The 25,263-nt window shown below is 47.1% G+C and overlaps 2 protein-coding genes across 4 annotated transcripts; both read right to left on the minus strand.

The window, feature by feature from the left end:
• Window positions 1–1,553: 1,553 nt before the first annotated feature.
• Syf2 (SYF2 pre-mRNA splicing factor) lies at window positions 1,554–8,356 on the minus strand. The gene is made up of 7 exons (XM_048350535.1): window positions 8,201–8,356; window positions 7,869–7,976; window positions 5,728–5,853; window positions 5,147–5,264; window positions 4,810–4,900; window positions 3,151–3,249; window positions 1,554–2,226 (listed from the first exon to the last, which is right to left on the minus strand). The coding sequence occupies exons 1-7, from the start codon at window positions 8,225–8,227 to the stop codon at window positions 2,061–2,063; spliced, it is 735 nt and encodes a 244-aa protein (XP_048206492.1). The 5' UTR covers window positions 8,228–8,356; the 3' UTR covers window positions 1,554–2,060.
• Window positions 8,357–10,894: 2,538 nt separating this feature from the next.
• On the minus strand, window positions 10,895–14,706 carry Rsrp1 (arginine and serine rich protein 1). 3 transcript variants are annotated; one of them, XM_048350537.1, is made up of 6 exons: window positions 14,536–14,667; window positions 14,105–14,391; window positions 13,863–14,023; window positions 13,182–13,330; window positions 11,990–12,073; window positions 10,895–11,339 (listed from the first exon to the last, which is right to left on the minus strand). In XM_048350537.1, the coding sequence occupies exons 2-6, from the start codon at window positions 14,356–14,358 to the stop codon at window positions 11,223–11,225; spliced, it is 765 nt and encodes a 254-aa protein (XP_048206494.1). In that variant the 5' UTR covers window positions 14,359–14,391; window positions 14,536–14,667; the 3' UTR covers window positions 10,895–11,222. The 3 variants fall into 3 exon arrangements, 2 of the variants coding, with proteins under 2 accessions (XP_048206494.1, XP_048206495.1); XM_048350538.1 differs by having other exon boundaries at window positions 13,863–14,391; window positions 14,536–14,706; XR_007211535.1 differs by having other exon boundaries at window positions 11,260–11,339; window positions 12,758–13,330; window positions 13,863–14,391.
• Between the last annotated feature and the right edge of the window lie 10,557 nt (window positions 14,707–25,263).

A 25,263-nucleotide genomic window follows, 5' to 3' on the forward strand; every position in this document is an offset into this window, starting at 1 on the left:
TCTGGTCGGGAGCGGGGCACCAGGAGCCTAATGCTGTCCAGCTGGGGGAGAGGGGCCGCCTCCCCTCCCACCGCTCCCCTCCACAAGCAATGGCTCCCGGGGGCTCAGCGGAGAGAGGCCGCCGTCCACGGAGGTGCTCGCAGACAGAACGTCTCCATCACCATCCACCACATGCCCCCCAAACAAGGCTCCCCCAAAAGCCTTCTTCCTCAGGACCAGGCTGACAGCGCACGCCAGATCATTCCTGCAGCAACACATCCTTCCCACGCTTTCTCAGAAAGGCTGACACAAACTATAAACAGATAAAAAGAAAAATAGTGTGATAGTAACTTACGATGAAATTTCCTCTTTTGGATTGAATTTGGAATACCTGAATTAGATATTTAATATTTTAGCTGGGCACTGATGGCTCACACCTGTAGTCCTAGCTACTCAGGAGGCTGAGATCTGAGGACCACAGTTCAAAGCCAACCCAGGCAGGGAAGTTCGTAAGACTCTTATTTCCAACTAACCACCAGAAAGCTGGATATGGCGCTGTGGCTCAAGTAGTAGAGCACTAGCCTTGAGCTGAAGAGCTCAGGAACAGTGCCCAGGCCCAGAGTTCAAGCCCCACAACCAATTTAAAAAAAAAAAAAAAGATATTTAATATTTTAGCTAACAAATCATCCTTCTGGACTTTTTTTTTTTTTCTTTTTTTGCCAGTCCTGGCGCTTGGACTCAGGGCCTGAGCACTGTCCCTGGCTTCTTTTTGCTCAAGGCTAGCACTCTGCCACTTGAGCCACAGCGCCTCTTCTGGCCTTTGCTATATATGTGGTGCTGAGGAATCGAATCCAGGGCTTCATATATACGAGGCAAGCACTCTTGCCACTAGACCATATTCCCAGCCCTCTTCTGGACTTTTATGAACACAGAACTACTGCCTTCAAGAGCGTAGACTGCTGACTTTTAAGACTTTTCCTTTCAGAGATACACAATGAACTTAAAGACATTTCAAAAGAACCCAGAAGTACAGGAGGTTGACAGAGAGAAAGCAAGAATGACCAAGAGTTGATATTGTACTGAATATAAAGGCGTGTCCTTTTTGGTGGTACTGGGGTTTTGAACTCGGGGACTCATGCTTGCTAGACAGGTACTTTGCCACATAAGCTGTAGTTACTTTCCAGACATGGTGTTGCTTTTTACCCATGGGTAGCTTCAGACCAACGCCCTGCTACCCATGCCCCTCACATAGCTGGAGTTAGACATGAAGCACCACAGCCGGCGTATTCACTGAGATGAGGTCTCCACTTTTTACATGAGCTGACCTCAACACAATCCCTCCAGAGTCTGGGCAGCTGGGATTACAAGCGTGAGTCACCAAGCCCAGCCATTCTTTTCTTGATTTTTCCTCCCAGAGCTGGGGGAACATTCTACCACCGAGCACACCTCCAGTCCTTGTTTGAATATGTCTGCGATGCCCCATCATGAAAACACATGAAGACATGTTCACGTATATATAAACATGTATATATTCCAACCTTTGTTGTCAACCAAAAACAATGTACTAGGAAGGATTCTATTCCAAAGCATTTATTGCTCTTTACAAATCAAACCGTGCACAGTGCCCTTCATGGAGGAATTCTGTGCCTCCCTCGCCATGGTCCCCGGCAGCCTGCAGACGCCCCACTCCCCGCCATCCTCACTGCGCACCCCCCCCACTCCCTCCCCAGTGACTCCACAGCCCAGCTGCAGATGCGATCAACACTGAGTGGCAGGGCTGATGGGGGCCATGCTAGCAATCCTGAGCCCAAAGGCCTCACAAACAGCCGTACACATTCCAGATAGATAGAAAAATAATATAGTTAGGGTTTATACAAAGTAGCGTTTTACAAAAACAACCTCACTGCAAGAAATACACCTTCCATCCAAGCACACGGATGGGGAAGTGCGCATTGAAGAAAAGACATTTATTTAGAAAATCTGGGTGGAAGGGCAGACAGCGCTCCGGCTCTGGCTCTGAGAAGTGCAGTCTGTGGGAAGGAAGCTCATGCCATCCTAGGCTCCGCATGGCTCCTGAGGGCTTACACGGCCGTCCCTCTCTCCAGGTTCTGCTTGATCTCGGCCGTGTACTTGCCATAGAAGCGCTCAGCCTTCTTGTTGAACTTGGCGTTCCTCTCGTTAATGTAGTCGATGTCGGCATCGTCGTTGTAGGGGCGTCTCCGGCTGTATTTGTCTCGCTTCTCAATTCTGGGGGAAGGAAGCCATGTACAAAGTCAGAAGTGTCCTGACCCAGAGGTTCAGAGCAGAATCGGTACATCAGACTGGCACACTCGGGGGAGCCAGGAGCACACTCGAGTGGAAAGGACTAGCTGGCAGCAGAAGTGGGGAGGGAATGGGCCATGCCCGCTCTCACCCGGAGTGCGTCCAGAGAGCACTGGCACCAATGAGGGTCGTGTGAGTGAAGTACGACTTAAGACCGTTATCAATTACGTGACAGCTCACAACCCAGCAAATGCACGCGTGTGCGTGAGGGGCTTGCACGCCCGCAATGACTCAGCACACACTGCACTATGCTATCTATGCCCAGTGTCAGCCTCAGCAGCAGACATGACTGGGGTACAGTGACTAGAACCTGCTTCCCTCTTCACACAGTGGAGTAAAGGCTCTTGGAGAATGGCTTTCTTTAGGCCTAGCTTCTTCAATCACAACTACTCAGGTGGGATCTGGAAGGGGCCCCGCCGTGAAGGTCTATGGGTGGAAGGCTTAGTCCCCAGGCCGTGGTGCTGTTGAGAAGTGGGGGCCCAGGCAGTCAGGTTGCTGTGGACGTGCCTGGAAAGGGCTATTGGAACCCCGAGCGCACACACGCGCGCACACGCACACGTTGCTTCCTCGACCAGGCTCAAAGCCCCTGGCCACGAACCATGGACTGAAGTCTCTGAAGCCATGAGCCGAAAGAAGCCCTTCCTCCTCAAGTTGTGTATTTGGGGTATTTTGTCACAGGGACAGAAAGCTGGCTAATACACTTCAAGAGCATCTCCACTTCAGACCACAGAGAGTCCAGCCCTGCTCCCAAACCATCAGACACGGGGTCAGAACGAGCGAGCCTGCCTCTGCCTGTTGAAGTCACGCGAGCACGTCCGAGCCGGCGCACGCAGCCCTCCCAGCACTTACTGTTTCTCCAGGTCTACGACCATCCTATCAATCTCCTCGGAGGAAGGCACGTGTGTCCCATGAAGAAGACTGTTGGATGTTGGGAAAAACTCCTCTCCACTGGAAGACAGCAAATAACCTGTGTCAAGTACGCCAGCCTCAAGTCTTAAATCAGACCACACCGCGTGGTGAACAACAAAATAAAATATACACATATAAGTCAGGTGCTGGTGGCTCACGCCTGAAATCCTGGCTACTTAGGACTAAGGGCTAAGATCGCGAGATTGTGGTTCAGCCGAGAGAGTAAAGTCTGTGAGACTCTTACCTACCATTAAACCACCAAAAAAAGGCCAGAAGTGCCGCTATAGTTCCAGTAATAGAGTGCTAGCTCTGAGCAAAAGAAGCTCAGCAACAGCAGGCACTGAGTTCAAGCCCAAGGACAGACACAAAAATAAAAAATTGTTGGGAATGTGGCTCAGCAGTAGAGTGCTTGCCTAGCATACATGAAGCCCTGGCTTCAATTCCTCAGTAGCACATACACAGAAAAAGCCGGAAGTGGCACTGTGGCTCAAGACAAAGAAGCCAGGGACTATGCCCAGGCCCTGAGTTCAAGCCCCAGGACTGGCAACAAAAAAAAAGGGGGGGGGCTGGGGATATGGCCTAGTGGCAAGAATGCAGTGTTTGCCTCGTATACATGAGGCCCTGGATTCAATTCCCCAGCACCACATATACAGAAAACGGCCAGAAGTGGCGCTGTGGCTCAAGTGGCAGAGTGCTAGCCTTGAGCAAAAAGAAGCCAGGGACAGTGCTCAGGCCCTGAGTTCAAGGCCCAGGACTGGCCAAAAGAAAAACACACACACACATACATATTTGCTGTGGGATATATTTACTGTGGGAGAGAGGGAAGAAAAGGAAGGAGGGAGAGGGGATTAGCAAGAACTAAGAAGCCAGATACCAGTGGCTCATGCTTATAGTCCTAGCTACTCAGGAAGCAGAGATCTGATAATCGTGGTTCAAAACCAGGCCAGGCAGAAAACTCCATGAAATTCTTACCTCCAATTAACCACCAAAAGCTCAGAAGTGGAGCTATGAGTCAAAGTGGACGAGCACTACCCTTGAGCAAAAGAGCTCAGGGACAGTGCGCAGGCCCTGAATTCAAGGCCCACGATCAACAACAACAAAAAAGCAACTAAGAAAACACCCTCATCTTCAGAAGAATGAGCCAATGGCCAGAGGTGAAGGACTTGACTAAGATCACAACGATTGGAATCAGAACTTCCAAGCTCAGGCTTTCCACTAAAGCAAGCGTCTACATATACAGCCCACCACACACATCCGCCCTGGAGAATTTTTATGGGGACATTAGGTTCATGGGGATCTGCTTTCATACCACAGCAGCACAGGTGAGCAAGTAAGACCACCACCCCAGGCTCAGGCCTACCACCCAATATGGTAACCTGGCGTGAAGCACTTAACACTCAGGTCTTAGAAGGTCTGGCTCAACAAGAAACCAAGTGGCTGGCTCTTCAGAGAGCAACAAATCATGCTGTCAACACAGATGCCATCCTTAGCAGCTGACACTCCCCACCTCTAATGAAGCCAGCCTGTAGTAATGTGTATGCAAGCACAAGTCCTCCACGCCCTCAGGAGGGTAGACCTATGTTAAGCCTGCAGACTTACTGCTTTTCTCTCAGTCGTTCATAGGCTTCCATGTCAGGTTTGATCTGCTTGGTCAACCGATGATACTGGCGCAACTGGGCGGCGGCGTAATCTAGGAAGCAAATTAGAATCCGGATGACACATGTCCTTATTTGGGCATTGCTATGGATTTAATTTTACCACAAAGAGGAAGAATAGGCAGCTGATGGAAGTGCAGTCTGTTTAGGTTTTGCACTTTTCCTGGCCTATTGGAGAATACCACAGGGAGGAATACCACAGGGGAGTTGCTCTGTGACCCGGAAATCCTGCCGTGTAACAGCTCTGCTCAGCAAAGTCAAGTTCAAGTGGTCACTTCTACCTGAAAACCCTAGGTCGGGGTTTTTCCTCTTCTTTTTCCTCTCCCATCTCTCTGCATCCTCCGCACTGATCTCCAGCAACTTCACTTTCTCATAGTCTTCTCCTCTTGCTGCACATTCCTGGAAACAACAGCCACATGGGTGGATTGGTAGATTTGAATATGCCTGGATTATATGTGAGCAACTACCACGCCTCGAGCTTAGCAGGAATGTGCTCTATCACTTGATCCATGCCTCCAGTCCTTTACAATTTTTCTTTTAAGTGATAACTATATGAAGGGAATTTGGGAACTTGTTATGGTACTTTAGTAAGAGCAGAGCACACAAAACTTACCAAGTGCCTTAGTAATGATCAGACCCTGTTTTAGGTATTTTGCCTGCATTAACACAATGAATTAAAAATTTGCTCAAATAATTATTAGAGTCCCGGTTTTAGAGATAAAAACAGAGGCACACCGAGGTTAAGTAACCTGCCCACAGTGTGGCCTGGCCGCAGGTAAAGAGCAGACAGAGCCTTGTTAAGACAAGAGATAAGAGTGTGGTGGAAGAAATGGCTGATGGACACAGTGAAGCACTTCCTAACCTTTTTCTTTTCTTCTTCCCGTAGTTCCCATTCCAAACGAGCTTTTTTTGCTTCCCAGTTTGCAGGCAACTTAAGTCTTTTATCTTCTTCCACTACTTCCTGATGGTTTAACTTACGAGCTTCATTCTAGAAAAAACAAAAACAAAAAACACCACTGTCAGAGGCAGGCAGGGTGGCCCAGGCCTGTAATCCCAGTAATCAAGAAGCAGAGGCAGGAAGATTGTGGAAAGTCCCATCAGGCTGGGCTAAACAGTAAAACCTTGTCTCAAAGATAATTAAAAAATGATAATAAGGACTGTCAGATGAAACATGATGAAATCCAAATACATCTTGCCTTCTTAGAAGAGGACCAAGTAGGACACATTGACAAGGTGACCCCTTTTCCCTACAAGCAATAAAAAGCCAGCAAATGAATTTAAGCAAAGAAATAGCCTAAAGGGTACACAGTGACACAGTATAGGTATTAGGTATAAGTTATCTCTTTTTTGTTTGGGGGGGGGAGAGCTGGGGGGGGTCCCAAAGCTCAAACTCAAGGCCTGGCTACTGTCTCTGACTTTTTTTTTGCTCAAGGCTAGCACTCTACCACTTGAACCACAGTGCTACTTCTGCTTTTTTGGTGGTTAATTTGAGATAAGCTTCACAGATTTTCCTGCATGGGCTGACTTAAAGCAGAGATCCTCAGATCTCGGCCTCCTGAGTAGCTAAGATTACAGGTATGAGCCACCAGGGCCCAGCTTGTTGTAGTTATTGTTGTTGCTGGTATCAAGGTTTGAACTAAGAGCCTCTGACTTTTGCTTGGCTTTCTTGGTTTTATTGCTTTTGTTTTGAAGTTTCAGCAAGGTTTTATTTGGGCATAACAGGATTAAAGTAGAGAAAAACAGAAAAAGTAAGCAATAATTCATTTCCTGTTCCCCATACAGAAATTGAGAGTCAGCTTTCTTGCTCATAGCTAGTCTCTACCATATCAGTCATTCCTCCAGTCCAGCATTTTGCTGCTTAACTTGGACTTTTTCTGCCCTGGCTGGCTTCAAACCACAATCCTTCAGATCTCAGTCTCCTGTGAGACATGTGTTCTTTACACAGTCCTTAATATTAAATCATATTTGTTTATTAGACTAATTTCTTGACAGAAGATACTGTAGTGACTAAGGGTGTGGCTCAGTGGTACAGAGCTTACCCAGCATGATGAAAGCCCTGAGTTTGCTCCCTAGCACCTCAAAAAAGAAGGGAGGAAAACAATGCCACTGTCATACACTATTGGTTCTGGTGGTGTACTTAAGCTTGTAGTCAAATAAAGCTGAGTCTGAAGGAGAGGGCAAAGCATGCAGACCATTTGAATGACAGTGTTAAATGGGGCTGGTGACAAGACTTGAGTTCATCTGATGACTGGGGTAAGATTCAAGGCACTGGCCTGGGCACTGGGCAGGCAGAAAGGACATTCTATGATTAAGGAGGTTAGATTTTTATGTAACAGGCAGAAGTAATACAGTGACACAATAGTTGGTAATAAGTGAGTAGTAGCCAGGAAACAGTGGCTCATGCCTGTAAACCTAACTACTTGGGAAGCTGAAGTGTGAGGATCACCAGTTCAAGGCCAGCTCAGACAGAAAAGTCCTCAAGAGGCTTATCTACAACTAACCACTAAAGAGCAGGAAGTGGAGCTGTGGCTCTGTGGTAGAGCACTAGCCTTGCGTTGGTAAAAGCTCGAAGATAGCACCCAGGCCAACTTCAAGCTTCACTACTGGCGTGAGCACACACCACCACCACCCCCACACCCCCACCAATCTTAAATATCTGGGGACAAAGAAACACTCATACTGGCACTTCACAAGTCTCTTCCCACTTCTAGATCTACATATTTCTCTGGGCAAAAGGAAGAGTTTGTGCAAATGATAAGGCAGGGAAGCTGTGAATAAAAGATTGCTAAATCAAGCCCAAATAACTCAGCTTGGAGGCGAGGAAAGAAATGGGGGAGCAAGTAGACATGTTTCACAAGTTCTCAAAGTGATCTGGACGTGATGAAGATTGCGACCCACAGGGATAGCGCCCATCGCAAGGGGGAGAGCCAGTTCCGCCGAGTTAGGCGCGCAGGCCAGGCCTAGCCAGGTGACGAGACCGAGCTGGCCTCTCCCGCAACTCACCCGCTTCAGGTGCAGCTCTCTGAATTTACGCAGTCTCTGTTCGCGCTTCTGGGCAGCCAGCTCCTCGGTCGCCGTGCCGGGCTCCTCCTCCGTGCGGTCTGCCGGCACCTACGGCAAAAGGAGCCGACGTCAGGCAGAGCTCAGCTCAGCTCTTCCCCGGCCGAGAACGGACGGGCTCCGGCAGGCCGGGCCAGGCCCTCGACTGCCATCCTGAACTCCCAGTGTCGAGTGCCGTCCTGACGCAGCACCCGGTTCCGCCTTCGTTTTTGGTTCCTCCCTCTCCCCAGAAGCCTGATCAACACAATCCCCGGGGTAGGGCTGACAGCACCCACCTTCTGGACATCAGTCGCAGCCGCCATCACCGCCTTCCTCTTCCTACTTCCGGCAACAACGCGAAGCACTTCCGTAGGCCTTTGTACAAATAAGCTGCTGCAAGCTCCTCCCCTTCCGGACGTTGACAGGAACCCAAGACCAATCCCTGCCCACAAGGCGTTTTCTCATTGAACAAGGTCAAGCGCAGCCGCAAAAGGCTCCAGCGAAGCAGGACCGCCCCAAGGTACTCTTCCCTCCCCCAGCTTCGAACCTGTTGCCGCAGCGCCAACATTAGCAAGCAGCAGTTAGGTTGGCAAGGAACGTGCCTTAGTGAGAGCGCTTGTGTAGCATGTGTGAGGCCCTGGGTTCGATTCCTTGGTACCACATAAACACAAAATACAAATAAAATGCAGAAAGGTGTTGCTATATAATGGATATATATATATATATATATATTCATGTTATATAAAGTGAAATTGTTTTCTGCACTAGTTACACACAGAAGTGCCAAAGTAGTCATCCAGGGCTGGAGTTCAAGGCCCAGCACTGCCAAAAAAAAATGTAGTCGTCCAAATGAAATAATCTAGGTACAAAGATTAAAGCAGGAATGAGCTTTAAGTACGGAGAGTTTTTATTATCCATCCCCTGGGAAATGGAAGAAAGTTGTTTTTTTTTTTCTACTGGTCCTGGGTTTTGAACTCGGCCTGGGCACTGTCCCTGGGCTTCTTTTGCTCAAGGGGAGCACTCCATCACTTAAGCCACAGTGCCACCTCCAGCTTTTTTGGGTAGTTTGTTGAGTTTCCTGCCCAGGCTGCTCAGATCTCAGTGGCGTAGCTAGGATTACTGGTGTGAGCCACCAGCACCCGGCTTGCTTTTTTTGTCAGTCATGAGGCTTGATCTCAGGGCCTGGGCCCGGTCCCTGAGCTTCTTTTGCTCAATGCTAGCACTCTACCACTTTGAGCCACAGCATCACTTCCCATTTTCGAGTGGTTTATTAGAGATGAGTCTCTTGGACTTTCCTCCTGGGTAGCTAGGATTATAGGTATGAGCCACTGGCACCCAGCACTTTGGTTTTTTGGGGGTTTTTTTGCTAGTCCTGAGGCTTAAAACTCTGAGCACTGTCCCTGGCTGCTTTTTGCTCAAGGCCAGCAATCTACCTCTTGAGCCACAGCGCCACTTATTTTTTTCTACATATGTGGTGCTGAGGAATCGAACCCAGTCCCACTTTTTGATTTTATAAAGAGTTAAATATATCCGTACTATCAAAAATTTAATTGTCACACTGATTTTTTTTTTTTTTTTGGTGCCAGTATTGGGACTTGAGCTCAGTCTTGCACTCTTTTTGTACAAGATTGACTGTCTACCAATGAGCCACATTTCCACTAATGGCTTTTTGGTGGTTAACTGGAAGTGTCTCGTGGACTTTTCTGCCCAGGTTGGCATAGAACCAAGGTCTTCAAATCCTAGCCTTTGAGTCATTAGGATTACAGGAATGAACCACTGGAACTCAGCCTTAGTCTTATATGACACTTTCACCCTTAAGCTTCAAGCATGCCTGAGATTGCTTTATTTTTTTTTAACCAGTCCTTGGCCTGCACTCAGGGCCTGCACTTTCCCTGGCTTCTTTTTGCTCAAGGCTAGCACTCTGCCACTTAAGCCACAGCACCACTTCTGGCCTTTTTCTATATATGTGGTGCTGGGGACTTGAACCCAGGGCTTCATGTATACGAGGGCAAGCACTCTTGCCGCTAGGCCATATTCTCAGCCTGAGACTGCTCTTTTTCCTTTCATTCCTTAATGACCCATTTTCTCTACTATCCACTATCCTCAAGTTTGTATTCCTTTTTTTTTTTTTTTCTTTTTTTGCCAGTCCTGTGCCTTGGACTCAGGGCCTGAGCACTGTGCCTGGCTTCCTTTTTGCTCAAGGATAGCACTTTGCCACTTGAGCAAACAGCACCACTTCTGGCCGTTTTCTGTATATGTGGTGCTGGGGAATCGAACCCAGGGCCTCATGTATACGAAGCAAGCTCTCTAGCCACTAGGCCATATCCCCAGCCCTGTATTCCTTATTTTTAATCAAGTTGTGAAATAAGACATTTACACAAGCAGCTAAAGAAATTTCCCTTGTTGCTATGCCCAAGATCATGACCAAATGATAACAACAGACAACAGATGTATATCCAGAAATACTTACTGGACATTTAAGTGTTTCATAGTGTTAAATTTTTCTTCCAGACTTTGTCAAATATTCTATAATACATCTTGTAATTTATCCTTTTCAGAAAGACAGAAATTTTGGCTTGTGGATACTGAAAACTGGCTATGGATTTTATTTTATTTTTTGCTACTATTGGGGTATGCCAGGTGGCATGCTACAACTTAAGCCACACCTTCAGTCTGGCTTTTGATGGTCAACTGGAGGATTCTCTCTTCTGCCCAAGCTAGCTTCAAATCTGGACCTCCTCCTACCTCCCCACCTTAATCTCAGCCTGTAGCTAGGGTTACAGGTATGAGCCACCAGCACTTGGCTAAGCAACTGTTTTAAATAGAGTACTTGGAGAGGCCGGGTTCAAGCCCAAATAAACAAAAAGTACTCCACATGAATTAAGGCCTAAGCCCTATACTGACTTTTTGGATTTAAGATGAACAAGCCTTCTAAACACAAGATGATTCCTTTAGCTTGTCTATTGAAAAAGACTCATATAGGCAACATATGCATTAAAAAACATAATAAAAACACGATTTTATTAACAAATATACAAAAACATACACAGTTGAATCACTGTGTCTTACAAATTTCTCTTCTGCAAAACCAACTGATATTAGCCAATATTTACAAGTATATGTACAAGACTCCCACCTGTATGTAATCTCTGGTCCACTTATGCTCTCTTCGAGAAACCTAAAAATGGTATTAAGTACATATATTTTATATGGGTTTTTTAATTGCAACAATTATTGATAACTGACTTGAGATAATGCTAGAAACAAACTTGCAATAAAGTGCAATTTTAGGCAATCTTAGCCGTCAATTTTCTTCTTTTAGACAGGTATCCATAGTCCATATGGACTTTTTTTCTTATCTATCTTTGGCAGTCCTGAAGATATTTCTTCAGCAGCGGCTTTAGTTGTTTTCTGTATTGGCTTTGCAACAGAATTCTGTAAGGCAATAAATTAAATTAGCTTCTCACACACAAATTACACATATTCATATTTTCATAAAACATAACAATTCCGTAAGACACATTATCAAGGGTTGGGGATATGGCCTAGTGGCAAGAGTGCTTGCCTCATATACATGAAGCCCTGTGTTCTGTTTCCCAGCACCACATATACAGAAAACATCCAGGACAGGGAATATGGCCTAGTGGCAAGAGTGCTTGCCTCGTATATACATGAAGCCCTGGGTTCAATTCCCTAGCACCACATATACAGAAAATGGCCAGAAGTGGCGCTGTGGCTCAAGTGGCAGAGTGCTAGCCTTGAGCAAAAAGAAGCCAGGGACAGTGCTCAGGCCCTGAGTTCAAGGCCCAGGAATAGCAAAAAAAAAAAGTTTTCTGCGTGTTGTTCATGGGGCTTGAACTGATCAGGCCCTGGATGCCATTCCTGATATAAAGCTCTACCACCTGAACCACAACTTCACTCCAGTTTTGGTTCTTAGTTGGTGATAAGTATCTCATGGACTATTTCTAGCCCAAGCTGGCTTCCAACCTCAATGAGTAGGTAGGATTATAGGTAAGCCACCAGCCCCCAGAAAATGTGTAACATTCTGAACCCAATCTGAGTAGATAGTAATTACACACACTTACATTAGCACTAAAAGCTATGTTTCTTCGCTGTGGTGATTTTTCACTGAGACTTTTAGTTCCATCTTCCATTTGTTTTTCTGACAGCTAGACAGACAAGAAAAAAATAATTTTTTTAAAAAGCGTTATCTTTGGATTTATGATTACTGTATAAACAGAAGCCCAACCATATACACCATGACCTAAACAACACACACACTGGTGAGCTGTCCCATAATCAAGACTGACTTAATAACGGGTCACACTTCCCCATACTTTTCATTCACCTGCTCCAAATTCAAATAAACTGTTAATGCTTTGCCAGTTTGGCACTTCACTGCCTGAATAACTAAACTTGTCTAATCCTAAAACCACAACTGGATCCCAGTTATTTTTACTTTGCCATCAACTTCTACCTTGACTTCTAAAGCTACAGATTTTAAGCTTTAGATTCTATACAATTAACAGCAAATAGTGTAGTTTTCCAGTGTACATCCAGCATATTTCTGGAGAATTATAATAAACTTATCTGCAAGTGAAGCAGGCCTCCTCTTCTGCAATCTCTCAAAACATCTGGAATATATTGCATATATTATGAAAGGGACATCTATACCACAGATGCCCCACCATTAAGAAGTGTTCCTTTGGTTCATTTAAAAACTGTGTCTTTACTATACCTATGAAAACAGTACCTGTCCCAAATTCTAGCATGCACATGGAACAAGAAAACTGATCTTTTGGTGTGTGAATGTAAAGTTAAACCGCTGATGCTTTAGCCCATGTATCAATTACCAACAGATTTTCTTCATCATTGTCTGGAGACCACATTCATGATTTCTATAAGACAGAAATAAAGCAGATAAACTATACTGTATGTTGAGCACAGACTTGTGGGAACACAATGTGGAAATTGAAAGATACAGGTAAAATACTCTTGGTCTATAAAGACCAGAGTAAGAAAAAATTTGATGATAATAAGACATCACTAAAGTACCAGCAACAATATATTGTGTTCTTATGAAAGTACTAATACAGTGTGACTGAAAATAAAGTTCATTACCTCCCAACTTCATGGGTGTGACTGCCATTTGTCAAATTTGCTTTGTTTTTGGCAAATCAGACTTGATAGTACAAGGTAAATTAAAAATGGCTAAGTCGGGTCTTCCTGGCAGTAAGCTTTCTATGGATTTATCCTAATAAAACTAGAGTAACTTACCTCGAACTTTGCCCCACTTGGCATGGCTGTTCCACGACTTTTTTCTTTGGCTATACCAATAGTTCTGAGGCTGGCTGGCAAGTCAATGTTCGTTGTTCCCAAAGCTTTTGCTGCATTAGCTTTTGCAATTTCTAACAGCTCCATTCGATCTGAAAGACAGACATTGTCTCCAACTCAGGCCAGCAAAAACCTCTACCTCATCTTGCTGAGAAGCAGCAGCAGTCCTACATAATCTTAACAACCAGTTTTCCATTTTTTCTAAATTTTATGACTTGGACTTGTCTTCATGTATTTCTCAACCTGAGGGATTACTCCTTGCAGACGTCATATGGCCCAATTGTCCTAACTATAAAACCAGTACAGACACGTTACTAACACCCATGGCTAATGCAAATTTCTTCATAAGGTACTGGGAAACCCAAGTTGGCTGAGTAGCAATCAACTTTAGGAAAGCTGTGCTGTGTCCTTGCCCTCGGATCGTTAGGATTAAGGTCCAGAGGGTGACTCGTGGCCTATTATTTTAACACTGGGCGTCCACGTACACAGCGGTTTTCCCGACGACCCACTCGGGACCGTCCCCACCCCCTCCTGGGAAAACAAACTGCTGGCAGGAAGTAAACAAGGCCGGGGCCGAGGCGGCCCGGCGGCCCAGCCGAAAGCGGAAGTGGCGCGGCGCCCGACCTTTCTCGGTGAGCCGGAAGGGGGTCCTGCTCCGCGATCGGCTCCGGGACCGCGCTCGCCACCGGGGGCGCTCCTCCGGGTACCGGGTGCGGCCGAAGCCGTAGCGGCGCCGTCCCGGCACCAGCGCGTCGTCGGCCCGCGAGCGGCCGTAGCGCGAGCGGCTGCGGGAGTGGCGGTGCGGCCTCGGGCGCTCGTGGTAGCGCTCCCGGTAGCGCTCCCGGTAGCGGCGGCCGCGCGAGTACGAGCGCGAGCGGCTGCGCGAGTACGAGCGCGAATAGCGCCGGTACTTCCGCTGCTGACGCCGGCGCGAGCGCGAGCGCGAGCGGCTGTGGCGCCGAGGCCGGGGCCGGCTGCGACTCCGGGACGACGAGCGGCTCGAGGCGCGGGAGCCGGGCGCGGAGCTCCGGGACGTGGAGCGGCTCCGGGACCGCGAGGTGGAGGGCGACGCCTGGTCCTGGGGGGAGCCGGGCCACAGGTCGTTCACGTAGTTAGGCATGGCGGCCGCGGCCTTCCGCACACAAGCCGGCGTCTGCGGGGGAAGCGGAGGCGGCACGGTCGGGCGGCGCCCGGGAGGCGGCGCCCGCGGGCGCGCGCCACGGCCTCGCCCTCGCCCTCCCCCCGGGGGCCCCGCGCGGCCTCGACCCCCCCCCCCCCCCGGCGCCGCCGAACTCACTGCGGGCCGCGGACGCCGCCCTCGAGACGGAGAGAAAGCCGCGGCGGACGCCTTCCTCTCGGAGCGCGGACGGGGAGGGGCTGCTCCGGGGCGCTCCTGACGAGTGAGCGCACAACCGCCACCTTCGACGTCCGGACGCGAACTGTCCTCGGCGTCTGCTGACGCGTCGAAAGTACTAGAAACCCGGAGCCTGCGCACAGCCGTTCGCGCGGCGGGCGTGGCTTCGCGGCCTAACTGTCTCCCGGCCCGCAGCTCCCCGGGGCGCGCATGCGCAGACGGGCCCGAGGGGGCCCTCTCCGGCTACATCCGGGTGTCCTGCGGCTGCTTTGTTTGGTATTTGGAGAGCGAGGCCGGACGTCCTCGGTGACCGGGACGGGGTGGCGCTGCGCGGAGGGGCCGCGTGCGGGACCGGGCTCAGACCTCCCGAGTCCCAGCGGTGCCTTTCCGGGCCTTGTCCTCCTTCCCTCTAGTCTGGGACCCGAGGAGGAGATTGAGAGAGGACAGCATCCGGACCTCCTGAAAAGACAACCCAGATTATAAGAAGGGTTTTTGTTGTTTTACTCTCATGGTTTGGCTGAGGGAAGGGAACTGAGATCAAGACAGATGCAAAGACGACCGTAGTGGACCTGTCCACGCGTCACAGATGCCTACTCTGAAGGTCGACACGCTCGGCCTAGGAGGTTAAAGGTGATGGCTTTTATCTCCTGCCACCTCGAAGTGGGATGTGGTCCAAACATTATAATTAAGCGTGAGGGTAGCTTTGAAAACTGGGTTAACTTATTGAGGTAGTTTAAGAGGCCCACACACTCCTTGGCAAGAATACTTTCACAAAGAACCCACTTATTTTGGAGAGGAATACAGGCTGCATTTTTTGTTCCTCTTTACTCTCATATCCCCAAACATAGACGGAAATAGAAAAATTAAAACCTCTCTGGGCGCTGGTGGTTCATGTTACTCAAGGGGCTGAGAGATCTAGCAATCAAGGCTAAAGCAGCACAGGCAGGAATGTTCTGCGACTCTTAGGTCCAGTTAATAACCACCAAAAGGCAGAAATGGAGATGTGGGTCAAGTGTTAGTGCACCAGCTTTGAGCAAAAAAGCTAAGCACAAGTACCCACTGATAGGAAAATGGAGCTCATGGGGCTCATGCCTGTTGATTTCAACCCTCGGGAGGCCTGATCTAAGCACAGGAGAGGTTTAAGCATGAAAAATGCCACACCCCATAGTTGCTTCTGAGATGAAGCAAGCTATGTTCAAGAGCCAGCTGATTGGGATGAAGACCCCAGGAAGTACCTCCAGTGTAGATGTATGGGGGTGTGGTAAGCACATTTCTCTTAGACCCATTAGAGGAATTTCCAATTGAGGAAAAGGTGAAAGCTACAAGGAGAAAAAAGGCCATCGAAAGGTTGTTATAACTATACTTGCGCATGGCACTAGTGGCTCACACCTGTAATCCTAGCTACTCAGAATTCCCATTTGGAAGCCAGTCATGGTGGACAAATCTGAGATATTTTCACCTAACCAGTAAAAAGCCAGAAGTTAAGCCCAGAGCAGGTGGCTCACACTTGTAATCCTAGCTACTCAGGAGGCTGGGATTTGAGGGTGGAGGTTTAAAACTAGCCTCTGCAGAGATTCATCTCTAAGTAACCACCAGAACACTCGAAATGGATGTGTGACTCTAGTAAATGGGAGCCAGCCTTGACTGGAGAAGCTCAGCAACAATATCAATGCCCAGAGTTCAAGCACAAGTTCCAGCAAAAAAAAAGAAAGAAAGAAAAGAACTATTTCAAAAGTTTTCTTTCACAAGAAAGCACGTGGGAAAGAAGGAATTTGAGGCCATCCTCCCAATACTAGGAAGGGTATGTGTGGTGTCCTCTCCCTTCTTTACATTCTTATTGGTTGGTATGTGTAAGCACATGAAGTACTTGGGTTTTAACTTAGGGCCTTATGCTCTGGGTTGCCTTTTTCACTCAAGGCTCTGCCATGTGAGCCACAACTCCAATTCTGGTTTTTTGGGTGGTTAATTGGAGATTAAGACTTAACCTAGGGCTGGGGATATGGCCTAGTGGCAAGAGTGCTTGCCTTATATACATGAGGCCCTGGGTTCGATTCCCCAGCACCACATATATAGAAAATGGCCAGAAGGGGCGCTGTGGCTCAAGTAGCAAAGTGCTAGCCTTGAGCAAAAAGAAGCCAGGGATAGTGCATAGGCCCTGAGTCCAAGGCCCAGGACTGGCAAAAAATAAAAATAAAAAGACTTAACCTACCTAGGCTGGCTTTGAACTGTGATTCTCAGGTCTCAATCTCCTGGATAGCTAGGATTACAGGTACAAGCCACCGGGGCCATACCCTTCTCCACTTTGTAAGGTGATGGAGATGTTTAATGTTTGTATTTGTCTGCCTAGACTGTGGGATAGAATGCCACGATTATCCTCTTAAATATCTGACGTCGTTTTTTTCCCAGCTCTGGCAGCCCCATGTCCAAGATCAAGGTGTCTTTGGACTTGGCTTCTGATGAGGACTCTCTTTCTGCTTCAGAGACTTCACACTCCTGGTGTCTTTTCTTCTTATAAACATCAGTTAAATTAGAGACCCATCCTTATAACTTTTTCTTAATTTTTACTTTTATTTCTTTTTAGTGGTTAATTGAAGATAAGAGTCTCATAGAGCTAGACGCTGGTGGCTCACGCCAGTAATCCTAGCTACTCAGGAGGTTGAGATCTGAGGATCTTGGTTCGAAGACAACCCAAGCAGGAAAGTCCATGAGAAATCTTATCTCAATAAACTACTCAGAAAAAGCTGGAAGTGGTGCTGTCGCTCAAGTAGTAGAGTGCTAGCCTTGAGCACAGTGAGGCTCAGGGACAGAGCCCAGAGCGTGTTCAAGCACCAGAACCCAGGAATAAAACCAACAACAGAATCTCACAGACTTCCCTGCTGGTTTTCAACTTCAGTCCTCAGTTTTCAGCCTTTTGAGTAGCTAGGATTACAGGCGTGAGCCACCAGCACCCAGCAATTTTTACTTTTTTTTTTTTTTTTTTTTTTTTTTTTGCCAGTCCTGGGCCTTGGACTCAGGGCCTGAGCACTGTCCCAGGCTTCTTTTTGCTCAAGGCTAGCACTCTGCCACTTGAGCCACAGCGCCACTTCTGGCCGTTTTCTGTATATGTGGTGCTGGGGAATTGAACCCAGGGCTTCAAGTATAGGAGGCAAGTACTCTTGCCACTAGGCCATATCCCCAGCCCAACTTTTACTTTCTTAAAGACCTTATTTCCCAATAGTCAAATTAGGATCTCAACAGACAAATTCAGATCCATAACAGAGTCACTGATAAACAATAGGTAATTTTAATTTATCATACTGTTCTTACATATAAACATCAGTGTCTTACTATTTTTAATTCAGATTTTCTGCTATCAAATATTGCTTTGGGAAAATATGATTTCTTATCACATGTTGTAGGTAGGAAATGTTGGGGGGAATAGAGCTGATTCCATCTTGATTATCAGATCAACCTGATCCCAAAATTCTGCTTCTGTAAATGGCGTGTTTGTTGCTTGCTCTACCCCCTGCGTCAACCCCCTACATCTGTGCTACACTTTTACCTTTATAAACCCCAATTTTAGGACTGCTCGGGGTCACAGTGTCAGTGCCTGAGTCTGCACTGTGTCCCTGGCTGGTCAGCCCGCTCTTCTTTTATGGTCACAATTTCAGTTCCCAAGTCTGTGCTGTGTCCCCAGCTGGTCAGTTCGCTTTTTGCTTCCCCAATAAATCCATCTTTTTGCTTGAGACTGTCTCTGAGTGGTGGACTCTTGGAGAGATGTGGAATCTTCTCCCTCGAACCCTGTAACCCACATGATCTTCCAGTTACTTACTATGCATAACATTTTGAGCACTCGATGTATCCTAGGAGTGTCCCATATTTGAGGACATGAATGAACTCAAGGCTTCTCTGGATTTGTCTTTTTTTTTTTTAAATGAGAGGGACTCCATACATAGCCTAGGTGGGCCTTAGACTCACAATTCTCTTGCCTCAACCCCCTACCTGGCTGCCAAAGTTCCTCTAGACTTAGAAATTCAGGAAATTGCTATCTTCAAAAAACTACCCAGGGAGGGAAGATGGCGCCGCCACAGTAAGGAGGTACCCCAACTCGCTCCAACTGAATAGTGAGCTGGGAACTCCAGCACCCAACACCCCATCAAGAACCCAGCAAACCCAACAACCAGAAGCAACAGAGAAACACTGGAAACAAAAAAGACAAAAAAAGAAGAGCCTATAACCTACACGGAGCCAGAAAATCTCTGGGGTACCCTCCCTCCACCCGCCGACCCTGGCCCGAACAGGGCCAGGCTGGAAAAGGGGACCCAGCGCTGGCAAGCAGGGCCACAGACTTTAAGCCACCAGAGAAGCAACAGCCGAAAAGTCACGCCAGGAGTTCCACGGACCCAGACGGAGCGCAAAACAACTGAGAGAACTGCGGCACGGGACCGAGTGGCTGGGCAGCGGCGCGGGACCGAGTGGCCGGGAACCAGGTGGCACAGACGGGGAGTGCTGGGACTGCCACCACCAAACGACCGATCGCCACACCCCGGCACCCAGCCCCCAAAAGCCCACAGCAACGCAGGACACACACACAATCCAGGACCAGTAAGTTCCCCATTACCCCACACACACACCCAAATGGGAGACCAGCCCTAGCAGAGACCCAAACCCTACAAAGAGCTAGAGCTCCCTCCCTACCCTGAGGGCCCGCCCCCTCCCCAGCAGGGGCCCACCTGAGGCAACCCGGTCCTCACGGTCTTTTTGAACAACCACCACAGACTCGCGGTGTACAATACCAGCCCAGCAGGGACATCTGGGTCCGATCACACGCCCCCCTCATAGCAGAGGCACAGAGTCTGTGGGCACCAACCCGCGCCCGGACACTTGATCCTACCGGGGCCCACCCATACCGCCCCACACAGCAAACTCGTGAGAGGGCACAAGCACTCTCCAACAACTCAGGGTCAACACGCCCTCAAAGGAAGCACTAGAGTGCACACGCACGTGCCCCGCGGAGGGCCAGCGTGCTAGTCCTCCAGCAGGAGGATCGTCTGCCCAAGCCCCTGTGGGACCACACAAGCAGACAAGCTGCAACACCCGCCACACAGGTGGGCAGGGCCCCCCAGAGGCAGCGCCCGCAGGAGGCACACTCCGCACAGGGGGGCAAGCCGCCTCTCAGCAGCAATACTCAATCTGAGAGGTGAGCTCTTCTGACCAAAGTACCCAGTGGAAAAAAGAACCAAAGAAGAGAAAAGCCTCCAGGCCACGCTGAATCAGCGACCCCCACCAGGGGCACGCTAGGGTCAGCACAACACAGCGGCGGGACATTGTCCTGCAGAGAAAGACACAGAACCTACCCAACCCCAAGTGCAGGGAGGGTGACCACCGCGGCAACAACCGAGACGGGCACGCTCACCCACTGGGCAGTAAGGTTCAACAGCCAAACTCAAACCCAGAGCCAGGACACAAACAAGTCTACCACTGACAGACCAGTGGGAATCAGCACAAAGCCAAACCAGGGAAGCCACCCTCAGATCTCCAGATGCGCAAATCACACAAAAAAATCACAAATTTCATCAAAGGGCAAGCCAACTCGCCAGTTCCAAAAAGCAGCACGACTGAAGAGGAGATGGAAAATAAAAAAACAACTGAGGCTATGCTAACAGAAATGATGGAAAGCCTCAGAAACGAAATCAGAAAACAATTCCAGGAGTTCAGAGTGGAAGTCTCGAAGGACATCCAGGAAGCAAAGAAAGAAATGGAAGCAAAAATGGATACAGTGCAAACCTCCGTCAAAGAAGATCTTAACATCCTGAGAAGTGAAATGCATGAAAAAATAGATTTAAAATACAACTCTTTAAAGGAAGAAATTTCCACGATCAGAGCTGATCTGGCAACCATAAATAGCTCTCTGACATCCATAAACTCCGCACTTGAATCCACAGCACAAAGAATTGACCATATGGAAGCCAGAATTTCTCTCTTGGACGATGATGCAGCCAATAAGAACCAGAAAATTACCACACTCCAAGAAACGGTAAAGCTCCAGGGCAGACTAATCCAGGAGCTAGTGGACAAAGACAAGAGATATAATCTGTGCATAATCGGAATAGAAGAAGGAGCCAAATACCAGAGCAGAGGGCTTCAAAATATTCTCAATAAAGTGATTGCAGAAAACTTCCCCAATCTCACAAGGGACCCCATCCAGGTAACCGAAGCCTATAGGACACCTGGCAGACCAGACCCCAGAAAAGCCACGCCAAGGCATATAATATTCGAGACTTCAGATCTCAAGAATAAAGAGCAAATGTTGAATGCAGCCAAAGCGAAGAAAGAAATTTATTACAATGGGAAGAGGATCCAAATAACAGCAGACCTCTCCACACAAACCTACCACGTGCGAAGAGAATGGAAGAACACCATCCAGGTCCTACAAGCCAACAATTGCCAACCTAAAATAAAATAATCCAGCGAAGCTGGAGTTCATATTTGAGGGGAAAACCAGATCTTTCCATAGCAAAGAGGATCTAAAAGAGTATGTGAATAAAAAACCAGCCCTACAGCGAATTCTAAGAGGGGACTCCCAACAGAAACCGTACAGGACACACAGAAACAGAAACTACAATAGCCAGAGCCCAACAGAAAGCAGCTCACTAAAGACAAGAAAAAACAAAGAGGGGCTGGGGATATGGCCTAGTGGTAAGAGTGCCTGCCTCGTATACATAAGGCCCTGGGTTCAGTTCCTCAGCACCACATATACAGAAAATGGCCAGAAGTGGCACTGTGGCTCAAGTGGCAGAGTGCTAGCCTTGAGCAAGAAGAAGCCAGGGACAGTGCTCAGGCCCTGAGTCCAAGCCCCAGGACTGCCCCCCCCCCCAAAAAAAAGAATAATAAAATTTTGGGCTGGGAATATGGCCTAGTGGTAAAAGTGCTCACCTCGTATACATGAAGCCCTGGGTTCGATTCCTCAGCACCACATATATAGAAAATGGCCAGAAGTGGCGCTGTGGCTCAAGTGGCAGAGTGCTAGCCTTGAGCAAAAAGAAGCCAGGGACAGTGCTCAGGCCCTGAGTCCAAGCCCAGGACTGGCAAAAAGAAAAAACAAACAGTAAAAACAGCCCAACAAGAAAATGGAAGGAGAAAAAACACTCTTATCCTTGATCTCTTTGAATACAAACGGTATAAAGAGGAGCAGATTGGCAGGATGCCAGGGATAGTGCTCAGGCCCTGAGTCCAAGGCCCAGGACTGGCAAAAAAAAAAAAAAATTAAAATCAACTCAAAAAGACAAAGAAGGTCACTACATTTTAATACAAGGAAAAATCCAGAATCAAGAAATCACGGTGATAAATGTATACTCACTAAACAAAAGAGGCCCTACATATGTCAAGCAAATTCTCACAGAACTACAGAACAAGATAGACCCAAACACAATCATAGTGGGTGACTTTAATACCCCACTCTCTCCAAGAGACAGATCCAACACCCAGAAGATTAGCAGGGGAGCTGAGGACCTAAGTAATACCATATCCCAATGGATCTGACAGATCTATACAGAATCTTCCACCCTACAGAGATCCAATACACCTTCTTCTCAACAGCCCATGGATCATACTCCAAAATAGACCATGTCATAGCCCATACAAAGAACCTCAGCAAATACAAAAGTATTGATGTCATCCCATGTATTATATCTGACCACAGTGGATTAAAGGTAACCCTCAATAACAACAGTTACCACAGAAGCTATACACATTCTTGGAGGCTAAACCCCACACTGTTATCCAACACTTGGGCCACAGACCAAATTAAAGATGAAATTAACGAATTCATAAGCCACAATGACAATGAAAATACATCACAAAGAAACCTATGGGACACAGCTAAGGCAGTACTGAGGGGCAAGATCATCACCCTCAGCACTCACATTAAAAGAATGGAAACAGAGCAGGTGAGCAACCTCACGATGAAACTAAAACAACTGGAGAAACAAGAAATGACTGAATCTAAAATGACTAGGAGGAGAGAGATCACAAAGATTAAAGAAGAGATAAATCTGATTGAAAATAGACCATTCAACAAATAAATAAGACTAAAAGCTGGTTCTTTGAGAAAATAAAATTGACAGACCCCTCGCAAGACTTACAAAAAAAAGAAGAGAAGAGACTCATATATGTAACATCAGGGACTCCATCGGAAAAATTACAAGTACACACGATATCCAAACAATCATAAGGAGCTATTTCCAGAACCTCTACTCAGTAAAAAACAATAATTTTACAGAAATGGATCAATTCTTGGAGAAGTATAAACTGCCGAAACTGAACCAAGAAGAAATAAATCAACTAAATAATCCAATAACTTACAGTGAGATACAGGGGGTAATCAAGAACCTCCCAACAAAGAAAAGCCCAGGCCCAGATGGTTTCACCAACGAATTCTATGAAACCTTTAGTGAGGAGCTAATACCAATACTCCTCAAACTCTTCTGCGAAATAGAAACAGAGGGAGAAATCCCAAACTCATTCTATGAAGGTAATATCATACTCATTCCCAAACCAGGCAAAGACCCAACAAAAAAAAAAAGAGAACTACAGACCAATATCACTAATGAACACAGACTCAAAGCTCCTCAATAAAATATTAGCTAACAGGATCCAGAAACTGATCAAGAAAATTATACATCATGACCAAGTAGGCTTCATTCCACAGACACAAGGATGGTTCAACATCCATAAATCAATCAATGTAATTCACCACATAAACAAAACTAAAATCAAGAATCACATTGTTATCTCAGTCGATGCCCAAAAAGCCTTTGACAAAATAAATACAACAGCCATACTTACTAAAAGCTCTGGAGAGGGGCTGGGGATATAGCCTAGTGGCAAGAGTGCCTGCCTCAGATACACGAGGCCCTAGGTTCGATTCCCCAGCACCACATATACAGAAAACGGCCAGAAGCGGCGCTGTGGCTCAAGTGGCAGAGTGCTAGCCTTGAGCGGGAAGAAGCCAGGGACAGTGCTCAGGCCCTGAGTCCAAGGCCCAGGACTGGCCAAAAAAAAAAAAAAAGCTCTGGAGAGAACAGGAATAGATGAAACATTCCTCAAACAATAAAAGCCATATACAACAGACCAACTGCTAACATCATATTAAATGGAGAGAAACTTAAATTATTTGCCCTAAACTCAGGAACAAGACAAGGATGCCCACTCTCCCCACTTCTTTTCAACATAGTGCTGGAATCCCTAGCCATAGCTATAAGGCAAGAGGAGGACATCAAAGGGATCCACATCGGCAAGGACGAAATCAAGCTATCCCTATTCGCAGACGACATGATCTTATATCTGAAGGACCCAAAAAACTCAGTCCCCAAACTCCTACACCTAATAAACCATTTTGGCAAAGTAGCAGGATACAAAATCAATCCACAAAAGTTAGCAGCTTTTCTGTACACCAGCAATGTACAAGCAGAAAACGAAATTATGGAAACAATTCCATTTACAGTAGCCAAAAAAAAAAAAAAAGTACGTAGGGATCAACCTAAGCAAGGACGTGACAGACCTATATAATGAGAACTATAAAAATCTAATAAGGGAAATCAAAGAAGACACAAGGAGATGGAAAGACCTCCCATGCTCATGGGTAGGCAGAATCAATATAGTGAAAATGGCCATATTGCCCAAATTGTTATACAAATTCAATGCAATCCCTATCAAAATCCCAGTTACATTCTTCACTGAAATAGAGAAAGCAATCCATAAATTCATATGGAACACCAAAAGACCTAGAATAGCCAAAGCAATTCTAGGCAAAAAAAGCAGTGCAGGAGGTATCACAATACCAGACTTCAAGCTCTATTATAGAGCCATTATAACAAAAACATCCTGGTATTGGTATAAAAACAGACCAGAAGACCAATGGATTAGAACTGAAGATCCAGAAATGAAACCGCACTCTTACAGTCAGCTGATATTCCACAAAGGAGCTAAAGACACAATGGAATAAACACAGCCTCTTCAACTACTGGTGCTGGGAGAACTGGGCAGCCATATGCAGAAAACTCAAAGTAGACCCAAGCCTATCACCATGCACCAAGATCAACTCAAAAATGGATCAAAGACCTCAATATCAGACCTGAATCCTTGAAACTACTGAAGGACAGAGTAGGAAAGACACTAGAACTTATAGGCACAGGAAGGAACTTCCTGAATATAGTCCCAGGGGCACAACAAATAGGGGAAAGGCTCGACAAATGGGACTACTACAAATTAAAAAGTTTCTGCACAGCTAAGGACATAGCCACCAAAATAGAAAGACAGCCAACCATATGGGAAAGGATCTTTACCAGCACAGCAACAGACAAAGGCCTAATATCTGTCATCTACAGAGAACTCAAAAAACTAAGCCCCTCCAAGCCCAGTAAACCAATTGGAAATGGGCAAAGGAGCTAAAGAGAGACTTCACAAGAGAAGAGATAAAAATGGCAAAGAAACATATGAGGAAATGTTCAACATCCCTGGTAGTAAAGGAAATGCAAATAAAAACAACCCTGAGATACCACCTCACTCCAGTTAGAATGGCCTATACTCTGAACTCAGGCAACAACAAATGCTGGAGGGGGTGCAGGGAAAGAGGAACCCTTCTCCATTGTTGGTGGGAGTGCAAATTAGTACAACCACTTTGGAGAACAG

This window comes from Perognathus longimembris, chromosome 7 (genome assembly GCF_023159225.1).
Source record: "Perognathus longimembris pacificus isolate PPM17 chromosome 7, ASM2315922v1, whole genome shotgun sequence".
Lineage (NCBI taxonomy): Eukaryota > Metazoa > Chordata > Mammalia > Rodentia > Heteromyidae > Perognathus > Perognathus longimembris.